Source organism: Clupea harengus, chromosome 2 (assembly GCF_900700415.2).
Source record: "Clupea harengus chromosome 2, Ch_v2.0.2, whole genome shotgun sequence".
Lineage (NCBI taxonomy): Eukaryota > Metazoa > Chordata > Actinopteri > Clupeiformes > Clupeidae > Clupea > Clupea harengus.
In genome coordinates this window covers 26249608-26273256 of record NC_045153.1, presented here as the reverse complement: position 1 = coordinate 26273256, position 23649 = coordinate 26249608, and the positions used below count along the sequence as shown (strand labels likewise).

The 23649-nt window shown below is 42.8% G+C and overlaps 3 protein-coding genes across 6 annotated transcripts; 2 read left to right on the top strand and 1 right to left on the bottom strand.

Moving 5' to 3' along the window:
- The first annotated feature begins 833 nt into the window (after positions 1–833).
- Positions 834–5025, top strand: si:ch211-160b11.4 (fibrous sheath CABYR-binding protein). Its single transcript, XM_031558763.2, has 7 exons — positions 834–921; positions 1364–1402; positions 1862–3286; positions 3581–3672; positions 4030–4167; positions 4272–4377; positions 4629–5025. The coding sequence occupies exons 2-7, from the start codon at positions 1366–1368 to the stop codon at positions 4694–4696; spliced, it is 1866 nt and encodes a 621-aa protein (XP_031414623.1). The 5' UTR covers positions 834–921; positions 1364–1365; the 3' UTR covers positions 4697–5025.
- Positions 5026–9913: 4888 nt separating this feature from the next.
- On the top strand, positions 9914–14248 carry mettl21cb (methyltransferase 21C, AARS1 lysine b). Of its 2 annotated transcripts, XM_012836460.2 has the most exons (6): positions 9914–9996; positions 11257–11439; positions 11833–11960; positions 12072–12189; positions 12384–12655; positions 12845–14248. In XM_012836460.2, the coding sequence occupies exons 2-6, from the start codon at positions 11301–11303 to the stop codon at positions 12962–12964; spliced, it is 777 nt and encodes a 258-aa protein (XP_012691914.2). In that variant the 5' UTR covers positions 9914–9996; positions 11257–11300; the 3' UTR covers positions 12965–14248. The 2 variants fall into 2 exon arrangements, with proteins under 2 accessions (XP_012691914.2, XP_012691915.2); XM_012836461.2 differs by lacking the exon at positions 9914–9996 and having other exon boundaries at positions 11362–11439; positions 11785–11960.
- An 85-nt stretch (positions 14249–14333) lies between these two features.
- tfdp1a (transcription factor Dp-1, a) lies at positions 14334–23288 on the bottom strand. 3 transcript variants are annotated; one of them, XM_012836457.2, is made up of 12 exons: positions 23072–23288; positions 20507–20585; positions 20302–20368; positions 19996–20099; positions 19546–19667; positions 18937–19102; positions 18094–18240; positions 17767–17835; positions 17437–17588; positions 16539–16705; positions 15778–15856; positions 14334–15646 (listed from the first exon to the last, which is right to left on the bottom strand). In XM_012836457.2, exons 2-12 carry the CDS (start codon positions 20516–20518, stop codon positions 15508–15510), a joined length of 1224 nt encoding a protein of 407 aa, XP_012691911.1. In that variant the 5' UTR covers positions 20519–20585; positions 23072–23288; the 3' UTR covers positions 14334–15507. The 3 variants fall into 3 exon arrangements, with proteins under 3 accessions (XP_012691911.1, XP_012691912.1, XP_012691913.1); XM_012836458.2 differs by having other exon boundaries at positions 23077–23288; XM_012836459.3 differs by lacking the exon at positions 23072–23288 and adding an exon at positions 21705–22327.
- Between the last annotated feature and the right edge of the window lie 361 nt (positions 23289–23649).

The window sequence follows — 23649 nt, the reverse complement described above, 5'->3', positions numbered from 1 at the left end:
TTTCTATTTTATGATGGGTACAATAAGAACTCATAGGTCAATTAATCTCCAGACCTACACCGTATAATTCTGGAAGATCTTTAAAAGAAAAACAAGTTTCTTCGACCTTTGCACTTTAATGGCAAACAAACATCTATTGGCTCACTTTATCTATGTTATTGGTAACCATAAAATAACATTTTAAAAATGCCCTTTCACTCACAGACCTCAGCCTGCACGCCTCTTGCAAGGAAGTGGACAAATACTGACAAAAAAGTGTGTATCCTCTACCTTGAGCTGAGAGAGTTCAGTGCCATTTATGCCCTCTAGTGGTGAGATTGAGGCCATTTACATTAACAGATGTTGATCCCAGTTTGGGATGTAGGCTGCTGTAAATCTCCATTTCAACTAAGGCTGTTTAACTTCCGTGTGATGTAACAAAGTATTCCCCCAGTTTATTCGACAATCCCTATGTTATTACCCATTAAAATAATTTGCTTGATTTGTGCTCTATAAATAGAGACCACACAAGCAATACTCTGAGTTGGCTTTATCCATTTTTATACTTTTCTATTTAAAATGTATATGATACTGAATCCATACATGTCTTAAACAGGTCAGCAGGAAGCAGAACTGTATGGCAAATAATGGCTACAGTAAACTGCAGTGTCACAAGCAAAGGAAAATTCCTTTCAAAGGAAAATTCAGGAACCAGGAACCATGTTGGGAAAAATAATCAAGCATCATTTAGATAAGGGTAATGATTGTTAGAACAGCACTCTCAAGCAGCCATTGGACAGTGTCTGTGGCTGAGCTATGACATGAGCTCAGACAAGCTATAAAGCGTCAGACTACAAAACGCATTTACAGAAACCAGGAGCAAAGAGCACAGACAGCAACAGAACGTCTCATAGAAGATATCACAACAGAAGTACAATACAGGTAAGTCACTGGGAGCAAGAACATTGCAAGTGAAATATAGACACACCCATACAGAGGAAATCACAGGAAATGTAATGTGGAACATAACCTTAAATGTGGATGTTCATCTTCTGCTAGTTGTTTAATTGGGTGTTAGTGATAATCTCAACTACACAACAGACATGTGGAGAATCATTTTTAAGTAAAGGGTGGATTGATGTATTTTGTCAGGGGTGGAGGTTAGATGGTACTAAGATGGTAGAGTAACTATTGCTAAGAGGCACTTTTTTAGTTAATTTCACGATGAACCATCTAATTTATGAGTGTATCAGAATTATGAGATACACAAAACCATCAAGTGTGGTCTTGAGGGAGACTCTTAACCACCACCATGATTTCCTGTTTCCTAAAGTTGGCTCTCAGCTTGGCATAACAAATCTTGTCTCTAACTTTTCTTTAACAGAGATGAAGTCATTTCTTCTTCTGTCACTCACCCTCACAGGTAAAACGTATTAGGGTGTGTCACGAGATAGATTTGTTAATAATCAATTTGTAATTCTAGCTGTTAATAGTTGACCTTTTATAGCTCACTCTGTCTCTTTATCTTAGTTGCCTTCTTATGGACAACATTTGCGGAAATAGTCAACAGTGAAAGTAGAACAGAGAGCAGAAAATATCTATTATGTTGTTAAAATATTTTCCTCCAGAAAATCTTTCTTTCCTTTTTGTAAATGACAGCCTTATAACCTCATCACATTTAGGATCATGTGTAATTCATTATTCAGTCATACAGTATATTGTTAATGAATAGATCTTAAGTAATTGATGGAGTGTGGTGATCCATAATATTAAAGTAAGGAAGCTTCAAGGGTAGTAGTCTCAAGATTAATGTAACATAAACATAAACACATCATTGACTATATTATAACATACTAATGATAATTATACTTTTGTTCTTTAGTGAGCCTTGGAGTACCAGTGCCAGAATGGGTTCCAATGGTGCTACCTCCAGAAGAGGGGGGTATCTCTCTGGCCGATGTGCTACCGGATCAAGGCCATGTGGTCCAGGAGGACGTCTGGCCAGATGCAGGTCTGGAAAAGGTGGAGCGGCCTGCTGAACTGAGCCCTGTAGTTCAGGAGAAACCAGCTGAACAGGAGACTGTGGTTGAGGAGAAACCAGCTCAATTGGACCCCGCAGTTCAAGATAAATCAGCTGAGCAGGACCCTGAGGTACAAGTCAAGCCTGTGGAGAAGGATCCTGAGGTACAGGACAAGCCTGCAGAGAAGGACGCTGAGGTACAGGTCAAGCCTGCGGAGAAGGACGCTGAGGTAGAGGACAAGCCTGCGGAACAGCATCCTGAGGTAGAGGCCAAGCCTGCGGGGCAGGACCCTGAGGTAGAACATGTACAGGAAGAGGTGGAGGAAGAAGACCAATCTGAGGGTCCTGCTGTGGAGGATGATCTCACAGCAAATGAAGTCACTGAGGATTTCCCTGTCCAGGAGGGGGCACAGCCCGAGGAAAAGTTCATGGATGAAAATGAGTTTAGCTTGAATGATGAACAAGGGCCGGATGAAACTTTTCTCTCAGAGGAACTAAGAAGTGATGAGCCAGTGATGAAGTTAGAACCTCCAATGGAGGAAGAGCCAGTTGTACAGGAGGTGCATCCAATGCCAGGGATGCTTAGAGTAGTAGAGGAGCCAAGGGTTGAGTTAGAGCCTGAAGAGGAGGGAGTAGGGATGTATGGCAGGTTAACTGAAGAGAAGGCTGTGATGGCTGAAGAGCCTAAGATGGCGTTGGAGCCTCTGCCAGAGGAGGAACCAGCAATGCAAGAGGCAGATTTATCAGATCCAAGGCTTAGATTGGTGGAGGAACCTTCAGTAGAGCTGGAGCCTCTGTCGGGAGAGGAGCTTGCTTCAGAAGATGAGCCTGGAACAGAGAATGAAATGGACGAAGTGTCACCAGAGCAGGAGCCCAGCATGGAGATGGAACCAGAGGAGGATCCAGCTCTTTGGGCGCGGTCTGGATTGGCAGAAGGACCTCTGATGGACAGCATGACACAAGCAACGATGGAGGAAGAGTCAGAAATGTGGGCGGGGACAGGGGAAGAGTCTGCAGCAATGGGTAGAGGGATGGATATGGACGATGACATGTTTGTGGGAATGGAGACAGGGGAACAGTCTGCAGCAATGGGTAGAGGGATGGATATGGACGATGACATGTTTTTGGGAATGGAGACAGGGGAAGAGTCTGCAGCAATGGGTAGAGGTATGGATATGGACAATGACATGTTTGTGGGAATGGAGACAAATGCTAAAGGAGAGGCATGGCCTTATGCAGAAGATGAGTTCCAAGCGAGATCTATGGATGAGGAGGTCCCTGGTGCAGGTGAGAGGGGGTGTCACTATCATTGGCTACTGCCTTGACAGACCAGAATGCAAAGCTCAGTGTTTGAACCACTGAGTGAGAAAAATAAGTTAAAACAAATAGAACATAAAACAATAGAAAATACTACATTTGTTGGTAGAGACAGAGAGAAAAAACTGTTGTTACCTTTAAAATAAACATTCAATTCATACAAAATCAGATTTTTGAGAATATGTAAACCCCCGAACCAGATGTATTATGTCACAGTCACATCAGCCAGGCATATTTATGTGATCCGCATGCATGTTCCTTTAGTGTCCACCAGGAGGAGTTCATGCAGTGGAGTGATCATTGAGGGTCGATGCTACCAGTTCTTCAGGGGTCCCAAGCAGGCTACAGATGCTGAGGTAAAGTGACATTCTGCACATTACAATCAAATGACTAACAACAGCTACAAGCACCTTGGTCCATTATGATTTTATAATGTCATTACTCATGTTATAGATATTACGTAGATACACACATTGCAACAGATATAGGTAATAATAGCATTTTATTGTGTTCAATAATTGTTTTTGTTTGTGAACTGAAAACCATCTTGGTCAGCTTCTACAGTTACCCTGTTTTTTGTTGTTTGTTTGTTTGTTTTTAAAGCCCTTCTATAGTAGTAATTGGATAATACACATAAATAGAGAGAAACTGAGAGAGAGAGAGAGAGAGAGAGAGAGAGAGGGACCTGTAACAGTGACTGCCTTTGTATCCAGTTCTTCTGTCAGAGTAGCTTCCCCAACGGACACCTGGCCTCCGTCACCAGCTCTTACATCCGCCAGCAGATGATGAGACTCATGGCACAGAACGGTGGCCCAACACGCACCTGGGTAGGAGGACTCAGATATCTGGAGGTGAGTCTCTGTGGACCTTTACCAACATGCATGAACCTATTTTGACGTATTTGAATCGGAGCTCTGGAACCAGCGTTCACTGAAACTGTACCCGTTTGTTTCAGACGGGCCGTTTCATCTGGCTGGACGGGGCACGTTGGGCGTACGCTGATTGGCTCTTCGGGGAGCCCAACAACACGTCTGGAGTAGAGGACTGTGTAGAATTACTCAGTGAGTTGCACCAAATCAATACACTGACAATAAACAACATTGTTGCCATTACATCACAGTCATTATACATGTTGCATTACAGTACATTACTTATTTTATAAGCCTTGGTAATGTAATTGTATCTGATGTATTTAAATGTTGCTTCGGTGTGTCATAGTTGTGATATTTTCACATAATACCTAATCAGAAATTTCAAAACGAGATGTAATGCTGTGTGATATATCACCTAACACCGTACTATGTATTCACAGGTAATGGTAAGTTTAATGACATGCCGTGCTGGGATCTGCGGGCTTACCTCTGCTCATATCCTCTGTGATGAGTCCACAAACTTCTGTGATGTGACCTCCCATCTTCAGCACCAATCACACCTGACAATTTCAATAGTGTGAAGAGTGAAGAGTGAGAATACTTGACCCAGGCCAAATAAGAGCCAAATAAGACAAAATAAGAGCCTTAATGCTCTGCGTGCACCACACCAGACAAGATTAGCGCTCCAATGTACAGACTCACACACTGCCCTGTGTTTATATTGATGCATATTTTACACTTGAAAGCCATTTGTATTTGGTTATTGGTTACTGTTTTTTTTGATTGGACATGTCAGATGCAAATCATTTTTTGTGAATAAATGAAATTCCTCCAAAACCTTTGATGCGTGGAGCGTGTTTGTAACAAATACTGTCGTACGCGCAGTGCTGAAATGCTTTTTACACACTCACACACATATTTTCTTAATAAAGTCACTCGAGATGGCTACATCCATATATATTGTTGGTGTGTCCTCACTGAACTTATGGACATACGTACAGAGCTTTTTGTGAGTTACACTTTCCTCATAGCCCCCTCTCTCTTTGACCCTGATGGTAACATACCAGGCCCCCTCATCTTACATCTGAGCTAATGGCACCAGTTAACCCCATGAATGTGAACAGATCTTTATTCGGGAACATCATCGGGGGCCATAGCACTTACAGCAGGGGGCTAAAGTCATCCATCCGCAGTGGAATTTCCAGAATTCTCCGTTCATGTGTGTGATCCACAGGATCAGGCCAAAGCCAGCCAGTCTGCAGGGGTCTGGCAAGGCAGGGAGCATTTACTGTAGCCTGTGGTGTCCTATGGCAGCTATGTTGGTTTGGGCCTGACATTTGCAATGTTTATACTGGGGATGTTTCTGATTTTCAGTGGTTCAGGTTTGGCAGGATTGCTTTGTACATGGATTAAGATAGTGTACCTCTGTGCATGTGGGTGTCTATGTAAAGATGTCTCTCTGTGTGGTTGTGTGTGTGTGTGTGCGTGTGTGTGTGTGTGTGTGTGTGTGTGTGTGTGTGTGTGTGTGTGTGTGTAATAGGTGTTGAGTAGAGCAATGATCTTCCACTTTAGGAGGAGTCTCTGAGCTGTCAATGACACTGTGCCCGCCTGTCTGGATCCCTGCTTAACCCCCCAATCTAACACACACACACACACACACACACACACACACACACACACACACACACACACACACACACACACACACACACACACACACACACACAGAAAGAGATGCAAAAGTCACAACCATGTGAAGCAGCACAAGTAAGGAATTCTGTATGTTGCTGGCCATTCGCGAACGTTTTAAACAAGCAGATGTTGGATGTTGACATGTTGTTGCCAGTGGGGCTGTGATTGAGATTAGAAGGCTCCACGTGTGACTGGCCACATTTCCCCCTGAATAAGAAAGGTTCAATAGTGCGCCTTCTACATAAACAAGACACAGTGCCAGACAGGTGTCCTTCGTAAACTGAGCAACCAGTGGACTTTGTACAAGGAAACAGGGTTGTTTTTTTGTATGTGCACGTGTTGGATTTGGCAAGGCACTTGGAAATGTAACACAAGTTATCATACTTGCTACTTACTGTAGCTGGTTGTTAATGGATGGTTTTTCATGTATTTCCGACTTAAGGACAAACATTTACTGGTGTTTTCTGCCAAGTCTACTGAAAAACCTTCAGGCTGTATAAAAGTTACATGTTTACCTATATTATTCAAGCCCAGAATAAACCTAATCAGAAAACACACACACATAGAAACTGTTTTTCATGAGGGAGAAAAGTAATGACCAGAGCAGTTGGCTTCTCCCCAAAGGGTAATGTTGATGTCTGGGAATCTCTCTGCTACTGTAACACAGGACTGCTGGGTCACGTCGGGTCGATTTTCAGTGGGGTCTTAGTGAGGGTCCCTGGGGCAGGAAGTGGTATTTGGGGTCACAAGGGGACTGAAAGACCTGTGTGGGGGTGAACGGGGAGTCAGCCAGAGGTTGAATCACACACTTTTATGGTGTTGTGGTTGGTCTGTGTTTATAGCCGGTGGTTTCAGTGTGCCGTTTGGTAGGTCATTTGCACTGAGCGTATGTGTGTGTGTGTGTGTGTGTGTGTGTGTGTGTGTGTGTGTGTGTGCTTGATTTAATTTTGTATGCTAGTTCTGTTCAGTGACGAAAAAACTGCGTTAAAATGCAACCGATAACAGGTTAAGAGAAGGTTGATGTCAGTCCAATGCAATGTGTCCACATAACATTGGTCCCATTTAGCAAAGCTCCAATAAAACCCAGATCTATTTACCACCCTGTTGTGTGGCTACCGTGACTGCTGAGGATTGCCGTGGGGCACTGGCTGCAGTTTGCACGGCCCACCTGTTCCAACACGACGACGACCGCTTAATTAGTGCCCCCAGCTCTGTCCGCGGGGCGGCAGCGAGTGGATCAGGCGGAGGGCTGGCGTCCGTCATTCATCACCCGAATCCCGCCGTTTTTAGGATCGCCATAGTGACCCCGCCGGACCCTCTTCCAGAGTTTTAACGACCCTCGACGCCCCCTCCCTTTCCCTCTCCCTCTTCCAGCCACTTCCCACCCCTCCAAATACAAATAAGGATCAGCGTGCCTGGAATCCTGAGGCTCTCTGTCAACCGTCATCGAGATGAGTGGGAGACTTGAGCTGAGCTGAGGTCATTTCAAAGAATGGGAGACTTAAAACTTGAACTTGAGCTTTAATGGGCGCTGTGTAATGACCTACATGAGTGAATACTCTCCCTCTCTTTCCCTCTCTCTCTCTCTCCTGCTCGCTCGAATGGGCGTCTTGCCAATTAACGGGTGCTTTTGCAATCAGAAACGAGCTCTGAGTGAAGCTTGATACTGAAAACGTATCCCTTGCTTGGTCAAGAGTAAACACTAAACAACACTAAACAAGTCATGCAGCAGTGGACATATGTCTTGTGCTTGTGTTTGTGTGTCCTGAGGCATCTTTATGCTTATGTATCTGCCTGTCTTGACTGCCATTTTTGCATCATTCTTATGTTGTACTTGTGGATGTTCAAAGTAATTGACTTTGTAATTGAAGTAAGATAGGCCTACATGATGGTGAAGTTCTAGTCCAAAGGTTGCAGTGCACCAATGCATATGATATGTAGATGGGCACAGTTAATCAAGATAAGCTAAAGATCCCGGACAGCTCTTTTACCTACGTTGTTCCCTCGAGATGACCTGTGTTTGTAGCCATCGATCCGCAGCAAGCTTGACATAACAAGGACGTTGGCATTATGAAATGACATCCATAACTGCAATAAATGGGACAAGGTTTCAAATCTGACCTCATATTTCAAACAGTAAAAACACACAAACTACATTTCAACAATATCATGCAGATCTGATTCCTTAAAAAGTGGAAAAACTGCCACTGACTATATTTCAAAAATAGTTTGAAATACATCCCAGAAGCAACTTGCTATACATTTGTGAAACACATGGTCCCTTTTAAAATCATCAATCAAACTGTGTGTACAAACAATGGATACACTGTGTACAGTATCTTTCAAAACGATCAGTGTATTTGCTCCAATCCCTGTGTGATTCCAGCCCCCCAGTAATAAACAGGTTCACGGCAGAGCCTGGCATGGCAGAAAGAGTGCACATGAAGACATGTTATGTATGTGCAGAAAGAGTGCACATGAAGACATGTTATGTATGTGCAGAAAGAGTGCACATGAAGACATGTCATGTATGTGCAGAAAGAGTGCACATGAAGACATGTTATGTATGTGCAGAAAGAGTGCACATGAAGACATGTCATGTATGTGCAGAAAGAGTGCACATGAAGACATGTCATGTATGTGCAGAAAGAGTACATTATGGAACTTGCCTCAGGTTTCCCGTGAACAGTGCATGCAAATGTACATGAAGACATATCGTGTATGTGCAGTTATTAGCAGGAGGCCTTGAGTTTATGGTCAACAACAATCCACTTTGGATGCACAAGAAAGGAAACTGCACATGCTTGAGGAGTTTGTAGATAAGGGTCATCATATAGAAACATTATTACTGAATAAGATGTCAAGCTGTTCAAGAATCTTATTTGGAAAATAAATACATATTTCATACTTTAAAGACACAGAAAACATTCTAAAATCTGAATAAATAATGCTCTCAAATTGTAAATTACAATAGTTCTCTTCTTCCAAGATTCTATTTAGAAAATGATGGAAAATATACAAATCTACTGTTTTATTTATTGTTTTATGGTACTGAAACTCTGGCAAGATAAAACCAGTGCATCAGTGCATCTACGTATGTAACCTTCAATGCAAAATGTTTCTGTGTATGTCCATGTGAAATGCTCTAAATATAGTATCAAACTTCAACTATCATGCAACTATCAGTAAAGTACTTCACGTTCCTTATTATGCCCTGATATATTACAAGCTAGCGAGGCAATCATCTGAAACATTTGAAAACTGAGTTAACTTAGAAGCCTCTAAAATGGGGCCAATAGGTCAGTGCACTCCTTTGTGCTGACACTCGGAATGCCTGGCTACTGGTATCTGGCCTAAGTGAGCGCAGCCCCTTAATTTACGCTCTGGGGGACCAGTCTCCCCTATCAGTGCTGTAACTCAAAACAGGTCAGAGCCATGTTTTTTCCATGTTGTTTTCAGCCGTTATCGCTGCCTGACAGATGATTCCAGTCGCCAGTCCCAAAGGCCGGAGAACTGGGATTAGGGGGTTCGTCAGTACCAAGGCCTGAGAAAACATTCCACACGTGCAGGAGGATTCCCTGTGCTCTGATTTCCTATCCAGAGGGGCACATAATGACACCTTATAGGTTTTGGAGAGGGGTGGTGGGCAGCTTAGTTATCAGGTGCCCACCGCCAGAGTACTTACTGACACAGCCAAAGTCTAGTATGGCAGTGCCAGCAGTATGAGAGGAGCAGATGGGAGTACATACTTCTGGAAACATGATTGCACCATCACCTCCACCGTTCCTCCATCTCTTCAAGGACACAGGATACACTCCCATAACTGCCAAGCTCTCCCCCCCACCCAAACACAGCCTGCAGGAAAGCACTTGGCCGCAGTCGGGAGGATCAGTCGACGCAGTGGGGTGGGCTTTAGTCAGCTTTTCCTCCTCTCCCTTTCTCTCGCGCCCACTATTTCACATCCCTCTGTTTGAGTGCTGTAAATATAGCTCGGCTGCCCTGGGCGTGTCTGGAGAGATGCTGGTCCTGCATAAATACAGAACAGGCAGACGCAGAGTAGATGCAACTTAGCTTTGTCCAACTTCTAAGAGACGGACAGAGGAACTACTCACAGAGGTCAGTACAGTGTGCACTGCATGTGTGTTTGGCATCAAGTTTTAGTCTCGTGTGATCTGTTCATCTGGTAAAATGCATGCACCTGGGGACATTTCTATCCGCAGAGATGAAACACTTTAGGGTTGAGTGTCTCTTGGTATAACTGATGGGAAAACATCAGATCGGCTGAAATATAAAATTTCAAAACATAAATCTTTCTTCAGAAATTTGTACTGGGTGTGAGTAAGATATGCATGAAAAGTAGCTATACCTCCTGGATTGGTAGGAAAACCTATTTAATGATAATTAGGTGGAGTGCAGAGACATATAAGATTCATGATGACGGGATCATAAGGGATCAGATGATAACTTCCAAAGGCTTCCAATGCACACCTGATATAGTACTGCAGTTATTAGATTGAAAACCTGCCTGCAGATCTAGATTTTAATTTAGTAATTTAACCCTATTTCTAATCAAGTTTAAGTGCCGACTTTATGGATTTCAAATCTTAAGGTGAGGTCAAAACTGGAGAGAAGTCAGGATACAAAACTATCAAATGGTACCTCAACATATTCAGCATACAAAGATGCATTAACAAAACATGTTCCAGAAATGAACATAAAAAGAGTGACCAATCTAAATGTGCATAAGGCACACTGGACAAAATCTGTGAGATCATTGTGGTCACTTATAGTGGAAAAAAGTGGAAATTGACAACTGACTGGTCCAGAGTTGACATTTAGTGAGGTGTAATTGAGTTCTTGCAGACTGTCATAAAATCAGCTAATGTCATGTGCTGCTAAAGCTGAGCTGAGACCTTGCTGTTAATGCGTTAAATGGTTGAGGCTCACGCCAGACAAATGAACCTGATGAAAATGAAACTGATAAAGATGAACGTGATGAAGATGAAACAGATGAGTGATAATGACAGAGGCTGTTCCTTGTGAATTTGACCTGCATTGGACTGGGAGGTTGAAGCCACTAACTAAACACATTTGATTTGCAATATTTTAAGATGGTTGGTTGGGAAACTGACCACTTTTAAAAGCATGTTCATGGAGTTCACTATTTTCAAAAGAGAGCTATGTCGGAAAGAAGAACTGTATATGGGGTGCACAATTTAAACCATGAAGAAACTTCAGATAAGCAGTAGAAAGTGATGCCATTTCTGAGCTATTGCAGGTATTCCTCTTTGCATGGTTAAGTGGACATGAGCTATAAATAAAGAGACCACAGGCTTTAATTGAGAAAGCTGAACCCCTGTGTCATGCACCTCACAGCTCACCACAGAGATCTTCAGACCACAGTGGTGCAGATTGTTGCCATGGACAACTACTTGGGTAAGCCCAAGACAGAAGGAAGGGCGTTCATCAATGTATGTTTAGTGACAAGAAAAGAGGATGCGAGGTGTGAAGAGGAGGATGTCAACGAGCAAGAGGAAGATGGATATCCGTCTGAGAGAGGTAGGTGTTGGAGCAGTCTACCGTTTGGGTTATGAGTTATGAGTGTGATGTTGACTTATGACCCTAAAAGCCATCTATTAAACAGTTGGCAATATGAAGGCAACTTGCCCTCAAAATGACATTTGTATGGAGGCTCAAATGTTGACATTTGAATATTAGTGGAGAAATCTATGTGTACTGTCTTCACCAAAAAACTGTCAAAAGTAATTACGGCCTATTATAAACTGCCATGACTCAATGTGTTATTACATGCAGCTGTGTTGTGGTCGTGCACTGGGTGTGTGTTACATGATAAACTGGTGGTGGGGTCCATTACATTATTAATGAGTGTCTGCCTTGTGACAGTGACATTGCTAATGTAGCAGTGGCTGTTGTGCATTTTCACTTGCCAAGTGATGCCATGGGAGGTAGTGGAAAAGAAGAAGATTTGGGAGCCAAGCTGTGAAACCTTCAGTTTTGCTGGTCAAGAAATTAACATCAAGACGTCTCTCGACTCATTTGGCGCCCTCATCTGGCCTGGGGTGAATATCACTTTGAGCTATATATAAACATGGGTAGAAATACAAATACGACCAAGTCTGATGAGTAATAGAAGATTTTTAACATTAGGTCTCATGTCTGTGCTCCTTTAGGCTCTGGCTCTTTGTCAATACTTGGAGAATAATTGTGAGCAGATTGATCTAATGGACAAGGCAGTGCTGGAGATTGGAGCAGGGACTGGTCTGGTGTCCATAGTGGCCTGCTTACTGGGTAAGAGTGCCTACTATCTGTAGGGAATTTACCTAATGATGGTGTGTGATGAGTTTGCAGTGTGTATAAGGGGGACAGTTGACACAACAGGAAATCCCTCCCCCCATCTACCTCATCCTTGGTCAATAGGTCATCAAAATGCACTCAGTCGATTCAACAGGTTGAGTTCTAACTGTAATATATCTGATTTGCAGGTGCTTGGGTCACTGCGACTGACTTGCCAAACATCCTGGGTAACTTGACGTATAACATCTCACGGAACACCCGTGGCCGCTGTCGCTACACCCCTCAGGTGGCTACTCTGGCGTGGGGTCATGACCTGAAGTGCGCCTTCCCTTCCTCCATCTTCCGGTATGACTATGTGCTGGCTGCAGATGTTGTCTACCACCACGATTGTCTGGACGAACTCCTGGTGACCATGGAGCACTTCTGCCGTCCTGGGACCACTCTCATTTGGTCAAACAAGGTCTGTTAAGCTACTGAGACAAAATAAAAATTGGCCCTTAAGGTCCCCTAAGGTCTTGACCCATCTTGAAGAACACATATGTAAGAGAAGACTTTTTCAAATTCTTCTTCCACTGTTCCAATTCACAGACAAGAAGCTGAGTTCAAAAGCTCTGACTAGATGCTATACTGCCTCTTTTTTTTCACCCAGGTACGGTTTGAGAGTGACCGGAAATTCACAGAGCGCTTCAAGAATGCCTTTGACATCACTGTGCTCGCTGAGATCCCACAGGAGCAGGTCAAGATCTACAAGGCTACTTTCAGAATGTGAGGGCTGACGTTCAGAACCAAGAGAGTGAGACTCGTCTATATAAGAGGGAGGAGTGAGATACTCGAAGAAAGATGGGCTGGTGTCAAATCACATGGGGATGACGCAACATTCCAAAAGGACAAGTGATGTCCAGTATCGCTTTAATACCTCTGCCTTTTTTGTGCTAAGCATTGCATGTCTGTTGCTGGTCAAGAAACAGCAATGAGTGTTTAATGCTTCGTATTATGGTTATTCGACATTGTATGATGTACTCTTCAATATTTGTACTATGACCACTAAAGTCTATAACCTTGAATGGTTATACTTTTATAATGAATAGAGTAACCCATTTTGAAAACATCAGGAACTCAGCAGTGCCAATGAGCCAGTCTGGTGCAGAGTATTCCAACTGCAAAAGGGATTAAAGCAATACTGCCCTCCTCAGTCTATGAAAGGATGACCAGCAATTTACAACAAAAGGGTTTGGGTTGATGTGACAAATATTTGTCTACAGCATTGCCAATTGCACTGCAAACACTACACATTTACAAGACTTTTTTTTAACATCCGCCAAGGTGGTTGTTTCTGTTGCCATTTGTTCATGTGTCTGTCGGCAGGCTTACGCAAAAACGACCTGTCTGATCTCCATGAAACTTCGTGGAGGTGTGCAGCATGGGCCAAGGAAGAATCCATCACATGGAGCACATCCAGGGATGTTGTTTCACTTTAACATTGCGATAGGGCATTTGGCCTGGGTAGTCTGCTCTCCCCCAAGTGCCCTTCAAGTTTTAAATGTTTCTAGACCCTGATCCAGTTCTGAGAGCATGCCTGAGTTTACCAATATTCTTGTGCAATTCTGCATCTTTCCCAGATATTAAGCACTGTATTATTCATTTTCCACTTGTTTACATTTTACAGGCCTGAAAAACAATAAAAATGCACACACACAAATTCATTTCTAAATATTGGAACATACCACTTGCGGTTCCCTCAGTATTATCTCATTATTGTACCTCGCTGAGGCATATATACTCTCGCCCTTAACCTCCAAATTCTTGTTAGCATATCAGTATGGCACACTAGATGCAACATTCTTTCAGTGAGAACACAACGCTGTGTCGTGGCTCTCAGGGGAGTGACCACTGGAGGAAATGTCTGCTCTTGTTTACAGCGCTGAAGGGTGTGGGTGTCCCCCTCTTCTCTCCAGACTGGAAGATACAACACAGTGGTTTGGCTACAGATGTGTTGCCAGATTTGGAGCATATGTCGAGTACCTCAAACCCACACGTATGGACTATATAAAATAGATTTTTATTGTTTTTCCATTCGATTTCATTTTGTGCAGTGTTATTGATACATTAGTGTCAGCAATAAACACATTGAATTCGACTTGTTAAAACATTCTCTATATTTAATTTCCAAACTTATATTAGATTACAGAAAAAGTTACTTGGAAGAGTCAGTACATGTGTTGTTCAGGTTTAAAAAATATGTTCAAAGGGAGTCAAAAAAGACCTATAATTACCCACTTTTTGGATACAACCTCATCATCATTTCGATTTTATTACCAACCTGAAGAGGACTCTACAAACTAGTCTTCAGGAGACCCAACACATCATTCACAAACAAAAGCTTTTTTGTTTTTCCTATAAACGCTTGTGGGTAATGGAGTTTATTTTACTCCCCAACCCCGACGCCCCTATCATTGGTAAACACAAAAAGGAATAACAGGCAGTCTGAGGGGAAGGATCACCTCTAAAGCTCTGACACAAACAAACAAACAAACAAACAAAACAAAAAATCTGCTCAACAGAGCATCCCCATGCCAGGAAAAAAAGCTGCCCAGAAGTCGGCAGTGAGCCAAACACACAGGGGAGAGGGGAAAACAATTTCATTTAAAAATCTTGCTAAGAATCAGCATTAAAAAAAAAAAAAAAAAAACGAAGTGTCCACACATCCATAGATCTGCCCAGCGGACGGGGCAAAATGGCAGCTGGCGCATCAGATTCTCCAATCCTTCACTCGAGAGGGTGACTGCCATCTTGAATTCAGATCACGTTGCTTGTTCAGAATAGAATAAACTTAAACTGGAGATAAACTATTTCACACAGAGGTCACTCTACACATTATCCACCACTAGTTGGCAGCCTGCGACAAGGGAAACTTAACCTGGAGGTTTCTCAGCTGAGCAAGAGTCATGGTGCAGAACAGGGTAGCTAAACATCCTGACAGCGTGCTTCACAAGGAGACGTTATTAATCCTTAAAACTACAGCGGAGCCCATCTGCTGAAGAACTACAACTCCCAGCAGGCAGTGGGGTATGAGATCCTGGCGTGGTATAGCTGGATTTTGGAACGGACCCCAAATGTAGGATCCAACGAGAACAAGATGAACTAGGCATAAGCCCTTCATGTCGACACTCTTCAATGCCCTTGTCGAGTAAGGTGGGGGGGTGGGGGTAGTGGAAGAGATATAGAGCATGGTAGAGTGAGCGCGATGGAGATACATCCCTTGAATATGGCCTTTTGGAGAGGTGTGCACTCAGGACTGATGACTGGGTGTGGTTAATCATCATCGTCATTCTCGTCGTAGTCGTCTTCATCGTCGTCGTCCCCCATGTATGACACGGGGGTCTCCACCCGGGAGCCGCTGTAGTGAGAGTCATTAGAGCTGGATGCCTGAGTGCCGTCTGCTCCACTGTCACTGCAGACAGAGAGGGGGAGATGAGGGTTTAAAAACAGTGAAATAATAAAAATGCTATAACAATGAAGAAGGGGAAAAAAAAAAAAGAGAGAGAAAGAGAAAAAGCCAAGTTTAAGCTCTGAAGTGCTTACCTGCCGACATGATAACGACCTCCATTGGAGGACGATGCACCAGTCATGAACACGCTACTGATGGGACCCTGGGCCATTTCTGGGGGTCAAGAGTCAAGAGTCAGTTTGAGTTGAAACAGACCAAAGACAGACAGAGGGAAGGGGGGGGGGGGGGATACATCTGATCTGCAGAGCCAGCACTGCGACACTGATGAGTCTAGCACTGGAGAGGCACAGGGAGCCCTGGGGAGCTCTGATGCAGGCATTCTGCGGATAAAGCTGACACCCAGACACGTTCGGCAACACCATCACATTCACCATAACGTCAGTTCTCTGTACGAGGAACATATAGCACTGCTAAGCAAAACAAGAGGCAATCATAGATTGCAATCCTCAGTGAGGTGTTGAACCGAGTGGTCATACTAACTTTGGAGAGGTCAAGCTTTATTCAATCATTCTACCATATGAATGCCTTCATTTTCATTGTGGGGTTCATTTGGATGACAGCAGTTCTATCATCTGTGTATTAGCAATAATGTGTGATTATTGCATTACTGCATTATGATTCATGCAGCCCCTAGTATAAAAGCACTTGTCAGAGTTATATTCATTATTCTACACTCTTAGGTTCTTTGGGGAGCTCAAAGAAGATGCAAGGCTGTTGTTTTCAGACATAAAAGGTTCTACCCTGGGTCTTTGCCTATGAGGTAATTTGCAGTTGAAAACTGTCAGAGCACAAAAGTGTTTGGAAATATTTAAGTGCACAGTAGCAGAGCTCTCACCTGTAACATAGGGCTCCAGTGCCTTGGGCACCAGGCCACGCGCCACCTTGAGGTCCTCAGGGGAGCACTTGCCCGCCTCCAACCCGTAGGCCATGCCCATGCGCTTCAGCACCTCAATGTCGTCATGGATCTCAAACATGTTGTCAAAGTTAAATAGGTACTCAAACCTGCAGAAGAGAACGGAAAAGAGAGATAGTAAGGGAGGGAAGGAGTGCACCACGAGAAACTAAATAAAGAAGCTATCGACACAGGCAGTCGTTAAAATTATGTCATGTCAACAATACAAAAGGAAGGAACTGCCACTGATTTCTGCAACATGTCAAGTAACTTCATTGATTGGCAATGCCAAAAATGCAAAATGTACAGGATGTGTTAATAATATATGTGCATTTAAACGATTGCACCAGACAGATCCTAAACAGACATGGTGACATGATACATACATGTGCATTTGTGACTTCATGACTGTTTAGCCCAACAAAGCAAAATATGAAAAACCAAAGACAACCATGATGAAAAAAAACCCTGATGAAGAGAACAAGCTAAGCTTCCTGACCTATGGTACCCTTTGGAATACAATTATAAAATCACACCACTGTAACAATTAAATACAAATATAGTTTTTGTCTTGAGCACAGAAATTAGCCTAGTCATGTGAGAATCCACAGCCTTGCAGGAACAAATGTAAAAGTAGACTTGTTAGAGTAAAACCTGTGGATTTATCTGAGGAACTTGTTGACAGACCAGGAATGTTCACAACTGGCCGTCCATTGACCTCATGACACTGACCTTAAACACCTCAACCTGCTAACTTGCCCCAGCGCACCCTCTAAACCGTGACACCTTCCCCGCACCATGTCAAACAAGCTATTGGCTTTCTCTGAGTTTTGGGATTTACTTGTCATTGGAAATGCTGCAGTCTATGACTGTCTTCTTGCTGGTGTTGACGATGATGAAGGGCAGATGGATCACCGAGTTGTGCGGTGGCTGCCGGTTGGTCTGCTGTTCCGTCTGACGGTTGCGCTGTACCAGGTTCTTGAAGGCTATTTGCTGCAGAGAGGATGTCAACACGGTCAGTGTAGCACATCTCATAGCATGCTGACACATTTATGAGACATTTCAAAGTGAAGCAAAAACACAATAAAAAGAGAAAAGACACAGAAGGCTTAGCCTTAGAATAGAAGACACAGTAAAGGTTTAATCAAAGCAGCACCGCTTTCAGTTGTACCTGTAAAATTAACTCCTGGAGTTGGGACTGTTTCTGCTTGATTCTTTCAAGTCGTCTTTGTCTCTCCACCTGAGGGGTGACCGTAATGTCGAGGTACATTAAAATGTGCTCCGCCCAAACCTTTTTTTTTTTGTCAAGACCACTTTGTTAAATAGAGTTGGCATACAGGATAGATTCTGAGTTTGTTTCCATCAAATGCATAGACTGGCAATCAGCATATCATCTCCTAACCTTAATCAGGGGAGTTAGGTGTTAGGGCAAAAGGCTCACACAGTGGAGTATTATATAATACACAAATATGGCTTCAGTTCTAAATTATTCCCTTACCTCGAGGTTCTGGCACTCCTGAGCTGAGTTAGTGGGTAGGCCAATCCACTTGATCTCCTTCTTCTCTTTAGAGATGATGTTCATGGCCATCAACACATTTAGAGCATCATAGACACGCCGTCTGATGTTCTTCTGATCGTACACATGCTAGAGCACAGACAAAGAACAGTCTTAGGCTATGTTCAGTCGGTCAGACAAAATCTGATATGTGCATATCGGATTGGAATCCAATCATAGCAAGTCCAAACAGCCAAAAAACAAGACAAAAAAGAAATTCCCATTTTTTCCCCCTTCAAATCAGTTTCAAACCACATCCGCATGTGGTTTGAAATACTATTCGAAACACATTTTGGCAAATCCATTTAGGTCTGACTGCTGTGATCAGATTCCAAGTGTTTTCATTACCATGTCATTACTATAGCAAACAAAAATGAGGATCACCACACAGACAAACCGTTCGAATCGGTTCACTTGCAACATAATGTGGACAGTCAATCAGAAAAATCGGATTCTGCAGAGATCAGATTTGGACTGACAGTGTGAAGCTAACCTTTCCACTTTGATACTGTCCTGCTGCCAACATGTCTGTCAGCCTTGAAAGATGACTGGTTCTGTTCAATATTATACTGCTGAAAATCCTCTCCAAGCCACCTGCCTAAACCTGATGATTAAGTTGTTTCTCTGATCTACAGTGAACAAACAAAAGTAAATGGCAATTTCATTCTTTCATTCTGATTAGTTCATGGCCGGTCTGACGCCAATCTACTCTTCATGTCAGCACAAAACAAAAACACATTGAAAGGGGTTAAGAGGACAGTGGTTGGCTGAAGGTGATTGACTCACTGAGTCATTGGGGGAAATGTGGTTGTCTGTAGAGCTGAATTCAGCCACCAGCTCATCGGCCACTTCATTGTAGGTGGTGACTCCCTTCTTCTGGACCTTTTCGCACACCTTCATTGAGAAATGCCTCAGCCCCTTCCCATTCTTCTCTCCCTTCTTGCTGCGCTTCCTGTGGACAGACCAAGTGCAGTTGTCAGAGGTCAGTGGCTTTCAGTGATATGAAGAATATCACAGACATGAAGCAATGAGAAATGACTTGATGCATAGCATCAGTAACATAGCATAACAACAAAGAGCTATATTTGTTCTGTAGTGAAACTAGTTTATATATAAAATAAAAATAAACAGAAGACAACTACATATAGCAGGTGGTCAGGACTGCAACACCATGCAAGTAAGTTATGTTAAATACTAAGGGCACAGGGTTTATGAGACAATCACTTAACTGCTCAAATGTTCCACCTTAGACAGCGTTGACAACTAGTACAGTCTGATTCTAGCTGGTTCTTTCTATGGGATCACTTTTAACTCAGAATTTGGCCTTATTTACACCTTGCCCATTCAAACTCCCTTTCACCACGCTGGTGTCCACGGGGGATGGCAGACACTCACCCTGTGGACCAGGGCGAGGCTTCGGACGGCTGGGTCTGAGTGAGGAACTGTGAGCTCGGCGTGTGGGGACTGTTCACCAGAATGGCATTGGAGCCACTGGGTCTTTGGGGTGTGCCAATCACCTGTGGCGAAAAAGAAAGTCAATAACGATCATTTAGGCATGCATTTACATACTTGAAGCGGTTCATGATGTTCTGCTGAGCCTGGAGAGTATTCATCTCCCTTCATTCCACTTGAATCTTGACACACCTTCCTTAATCAACCCAAAGTAAATGTATTGAAAAACAACCTTCCCCAGGTGCAGGGCAATGACTAAACCATTTGATAGCAATCTGATCACAGAACAGCAATGGTACATGACTGTACTTGAGGATTTCTAGAACTACATCTTACCAGTACAGTGACAGACAGATTAGGTTTGTACAAAAAGAGCAAGGCAATGATGCTCACCAAATGTGGGGCAATGTTGACATTAGACGGCCCAAGTGTTTTTGGCAGAAGTTGCTTCCCAATGGGAATTGTCTGTGGATGGACCGTCACCAAGGACAGGACACCTAGAGATATTGTTCCAGCACATGTTAGTTATCAACTTAAGGCAATGGGAAAGTTCAAGTAATTTCAGTAGACAAGAGCAAATACTCTTCCTGGTTTACCACAGAATAGTTATCTTAATGTGGCATGACAAATATATGCCAATGTCTCTGACCACCATTCACGCCAACAACCACAATAATGGAGTTCTGCAACTTGACTTACCTTTACCAGGACTCAGATTCTGATCAATAAAAACCTTCAACTCCCCATTAGCTTCAATCAGACCAGCCTGTGAAGTGAAGACCTGGTGTCAACAGTGATATAATCTTTGAGTAAACGCTGATTTAGTAGAAAACCCATTTGACAGAATATTTAGATATTTGGCCGTCTGAACAATGCAGCATAACCCTAAAGAGACTGTACTCACATCTTTGGCCATGATCCTTGGGGGATGAAATAATTATGGCTCGGTTTTGTTGGGAAACTGTGCCAGATCACTGAATCACCTAGGAGAGAAATATGAAAACATGTCTTAAATTCTGTTATGTACATATGCTGTAACAACTCAGTGTGAAGTGCATAGGACAACAGACATCAATTAGAATTCAAATTCACTACAAATATAATCCTCTAAAACTAGGTGGTAAAGTTCACATACACTCCCCAAGCAAACTGTTGCCAGTGCATACAGGGGGGGAAGGGACAATAAACGGACCTGGAGTAGGATTACATTGATACGGAAACAGTCCTAAATACTTCTGACCAACCTCTCAATCCATAGCCTCCTTCATTATAATCTGACTGGCTACCTGAGCCCCCGTGACAGTTTGCGCGTGGTGGGGGTAGCTCATGGGTAGGCCGCAGGTTGATCAGTGACTTTAACGATTTTTTTCAAAATAAGTAGTTACTTACGAAATATGTAACATTATCACGCCTCACCAGAAACGCAAAGAAATAACTCACATTTAAAACACTTAAATATCGATGTTGTGCATAGCTTGATTTTGTTCACAACCCAAGGCCCCACCGGTTAGCTTACAGCATCTATCTGCACAAAGCTAGTGCTGAATCGAGCTATGACTAATTTAGCCACCAAGCTAACTGTCGTTGCCTATCGTTAACGTTTGCATAATGTTTGAAGAACAAAGACAAAGTATCAATAACCCATACCTATAACTGGGACTGAACGAATAATGGGGTAGATGTAAATTCCTTTAAATGATGAAGAATCAACTACTTTGTTCCCTTATAACAACTTTTCGCAAAATCAACCGGGCCCCACTTCGTGTAGAATGGCTAGCAATGCCTCATCAAACTTAACTTTCAACAAAAAACAGGGTATGAGCTGGGAGGCACATTCATCAGCAAAAAGTAGCCTCGAAAGATATAACAGACGCCTCTACTAGTAATATTATTTGTATTAGTATGGTACACCACGCTAGCTAACTTAGCAAGGTGGCTTTGAAACACGTTTTGCACTACAACACGAATTTGTATGCAATTAATCGATGCTGAATTTCATTGATCTTATTCGACTTTATTGCTCTTTTCTGAATGCATAATACACGCACGGCCATACAAAGACAAATTAACGAAAAATTGTGGAGATTTTCCATTGCACTTACGATTGAACATTAATATACTGCCTCCTTCGAGTCCTGTTTTTGTTGGCATTGGGGACACGAGAGGAAGAGGAGGTCTAAAGCCCCATCACCAAACAGGAAACTAAAACTCTACAGAAGAATAATTTTGTTTTTGATACATCCAAGGGAAGTGAATGAATCAGTCAAATTCGCTGTGAACCAAATAACTGTCCTGTTCCTCTGTGTTTATTCACTCATTCCCACCCAACCGAGCCACTTCGACAAAATGGATGCTTTAAGAAGAACCTCGCTAGCTAGCTAGATTGATGATACTTAGTGCAACGTTACCTCGCGTCGTAGCGCTTATATTGCTTACAATGACTGAAATTGTTGTTGTTTGGTTTGCCGGCGGTAGTTTGATTGAACAAGTTTCCAAATAACTTCATGGTGGATATTGTACTTCCCAACTAACTTATCTACCTCTCAGAAGTCAGTCGTGCAAATGGGACAACAATCGAATGTAGTGCTGTTCTAATACGCGCGTGCTTCACAATTTGGTAGCCTGGGATTCAGAACATTGACCAGATACTACATATCCACCATGCACTTATAGACGTTATGGTCTTTAAGGAAGCAAATGATTTCAGTTGACAGTATTGCACTGGTACATTTCTTGGCTGAATGCAATTGACAAGTCAGCCATTTTACAAAGCTAGTATAGCTAGTACGATGCAAAGCTAACTGCTAGCTAAGTCAATTGCAATTTCCATTCATATGTCGCGAAAACCCGGCCTGTCAACCCGAACAATACTGACATTAGCTTGCTAACTTTATAGCTAATGTACTAGCGAGTGTAACTTCGACATATAGTTATCTAAAGACACTTAGAAATCATGTAAACGTGAAACACTGCACAGAGTATCACGTTATTAGAAGATGAAACAATATGCAACACATGTAAACATGATTAACACCAATATGTGATTAGCAACATGACCTACATAACATCAGATTATGTTGACACTGGGAAGTCCAGATGTCAGTTCGTTACCGTTAGTTATGAATGTTCCTGATTGTGTTTCAACAACTGAACGTTAACCACAAAAAAGTAATGTAAGCGTCAGTTAGCGCTGGCTAACAGCTTGGCTAACCTTATAATTAGCAAGCTTATACTTTAAGTCAGCCATATGGTTTAAAACGTTACGTTGGCAATCTAACGAGCTAGCTATATTTGTCAATTTTGTAAGGCTGCCTTAACGTTAGTAGCGATGCTCCAATCAGTTTAAAATATTTGTAGAGAGTTACCCAGAGTAAGTCACTCAATAAAAAAATAGTTAGCTTGCTAGCAAAGTAGATACCACCAGCTGTAACCAAACCTAGCCAGAGGAATTTGGCAAATAATAAGATACCTCACTTTATCAGAGCTGGCGCATGTTGCCTTTGATCGATCAAAAGTTGGCAGAATTGTTCCAAAGTCGGTCCACAGCATAAATATCTTCTCACAACGTTGAACGTGTATGTTCAAACTGCTCAACTTGGCTTTACGTTTGCTCACTGCGAGACCAGAGCCGACGCTTACTCCGTCTTCGTCCTTCTCTGAAACTGAGCTTGGCGGTGTCTACGAACAAGTGGTTATGATTGGACATTCAAAATATGACGTAAGCAGTGCAGGCCAACAAAACCACGCCTTCGCAACTATCGGGTTGGTTGGTGGCGCCCTACGGCTTCCCTTGCCGCCTAACGTCATTGGCCACAAGCTTTTTGTCAGCGCACACCATGCGGTACGTTCTTCCGGCTTATCAACAGCAAAGTACAAACAGAGAATGGTATGAAGACAACTACCACAAAACTAGGCATACTAATAACACTGAACTGTCAGTGACAATCAGTTTACACTCATGCCTGTACGATATCAACATACTTTTTGGATACAAGTCAAGTGGATCTAAATAGCTGCAATAATAAGATCTTAATTTATCACGCCCTT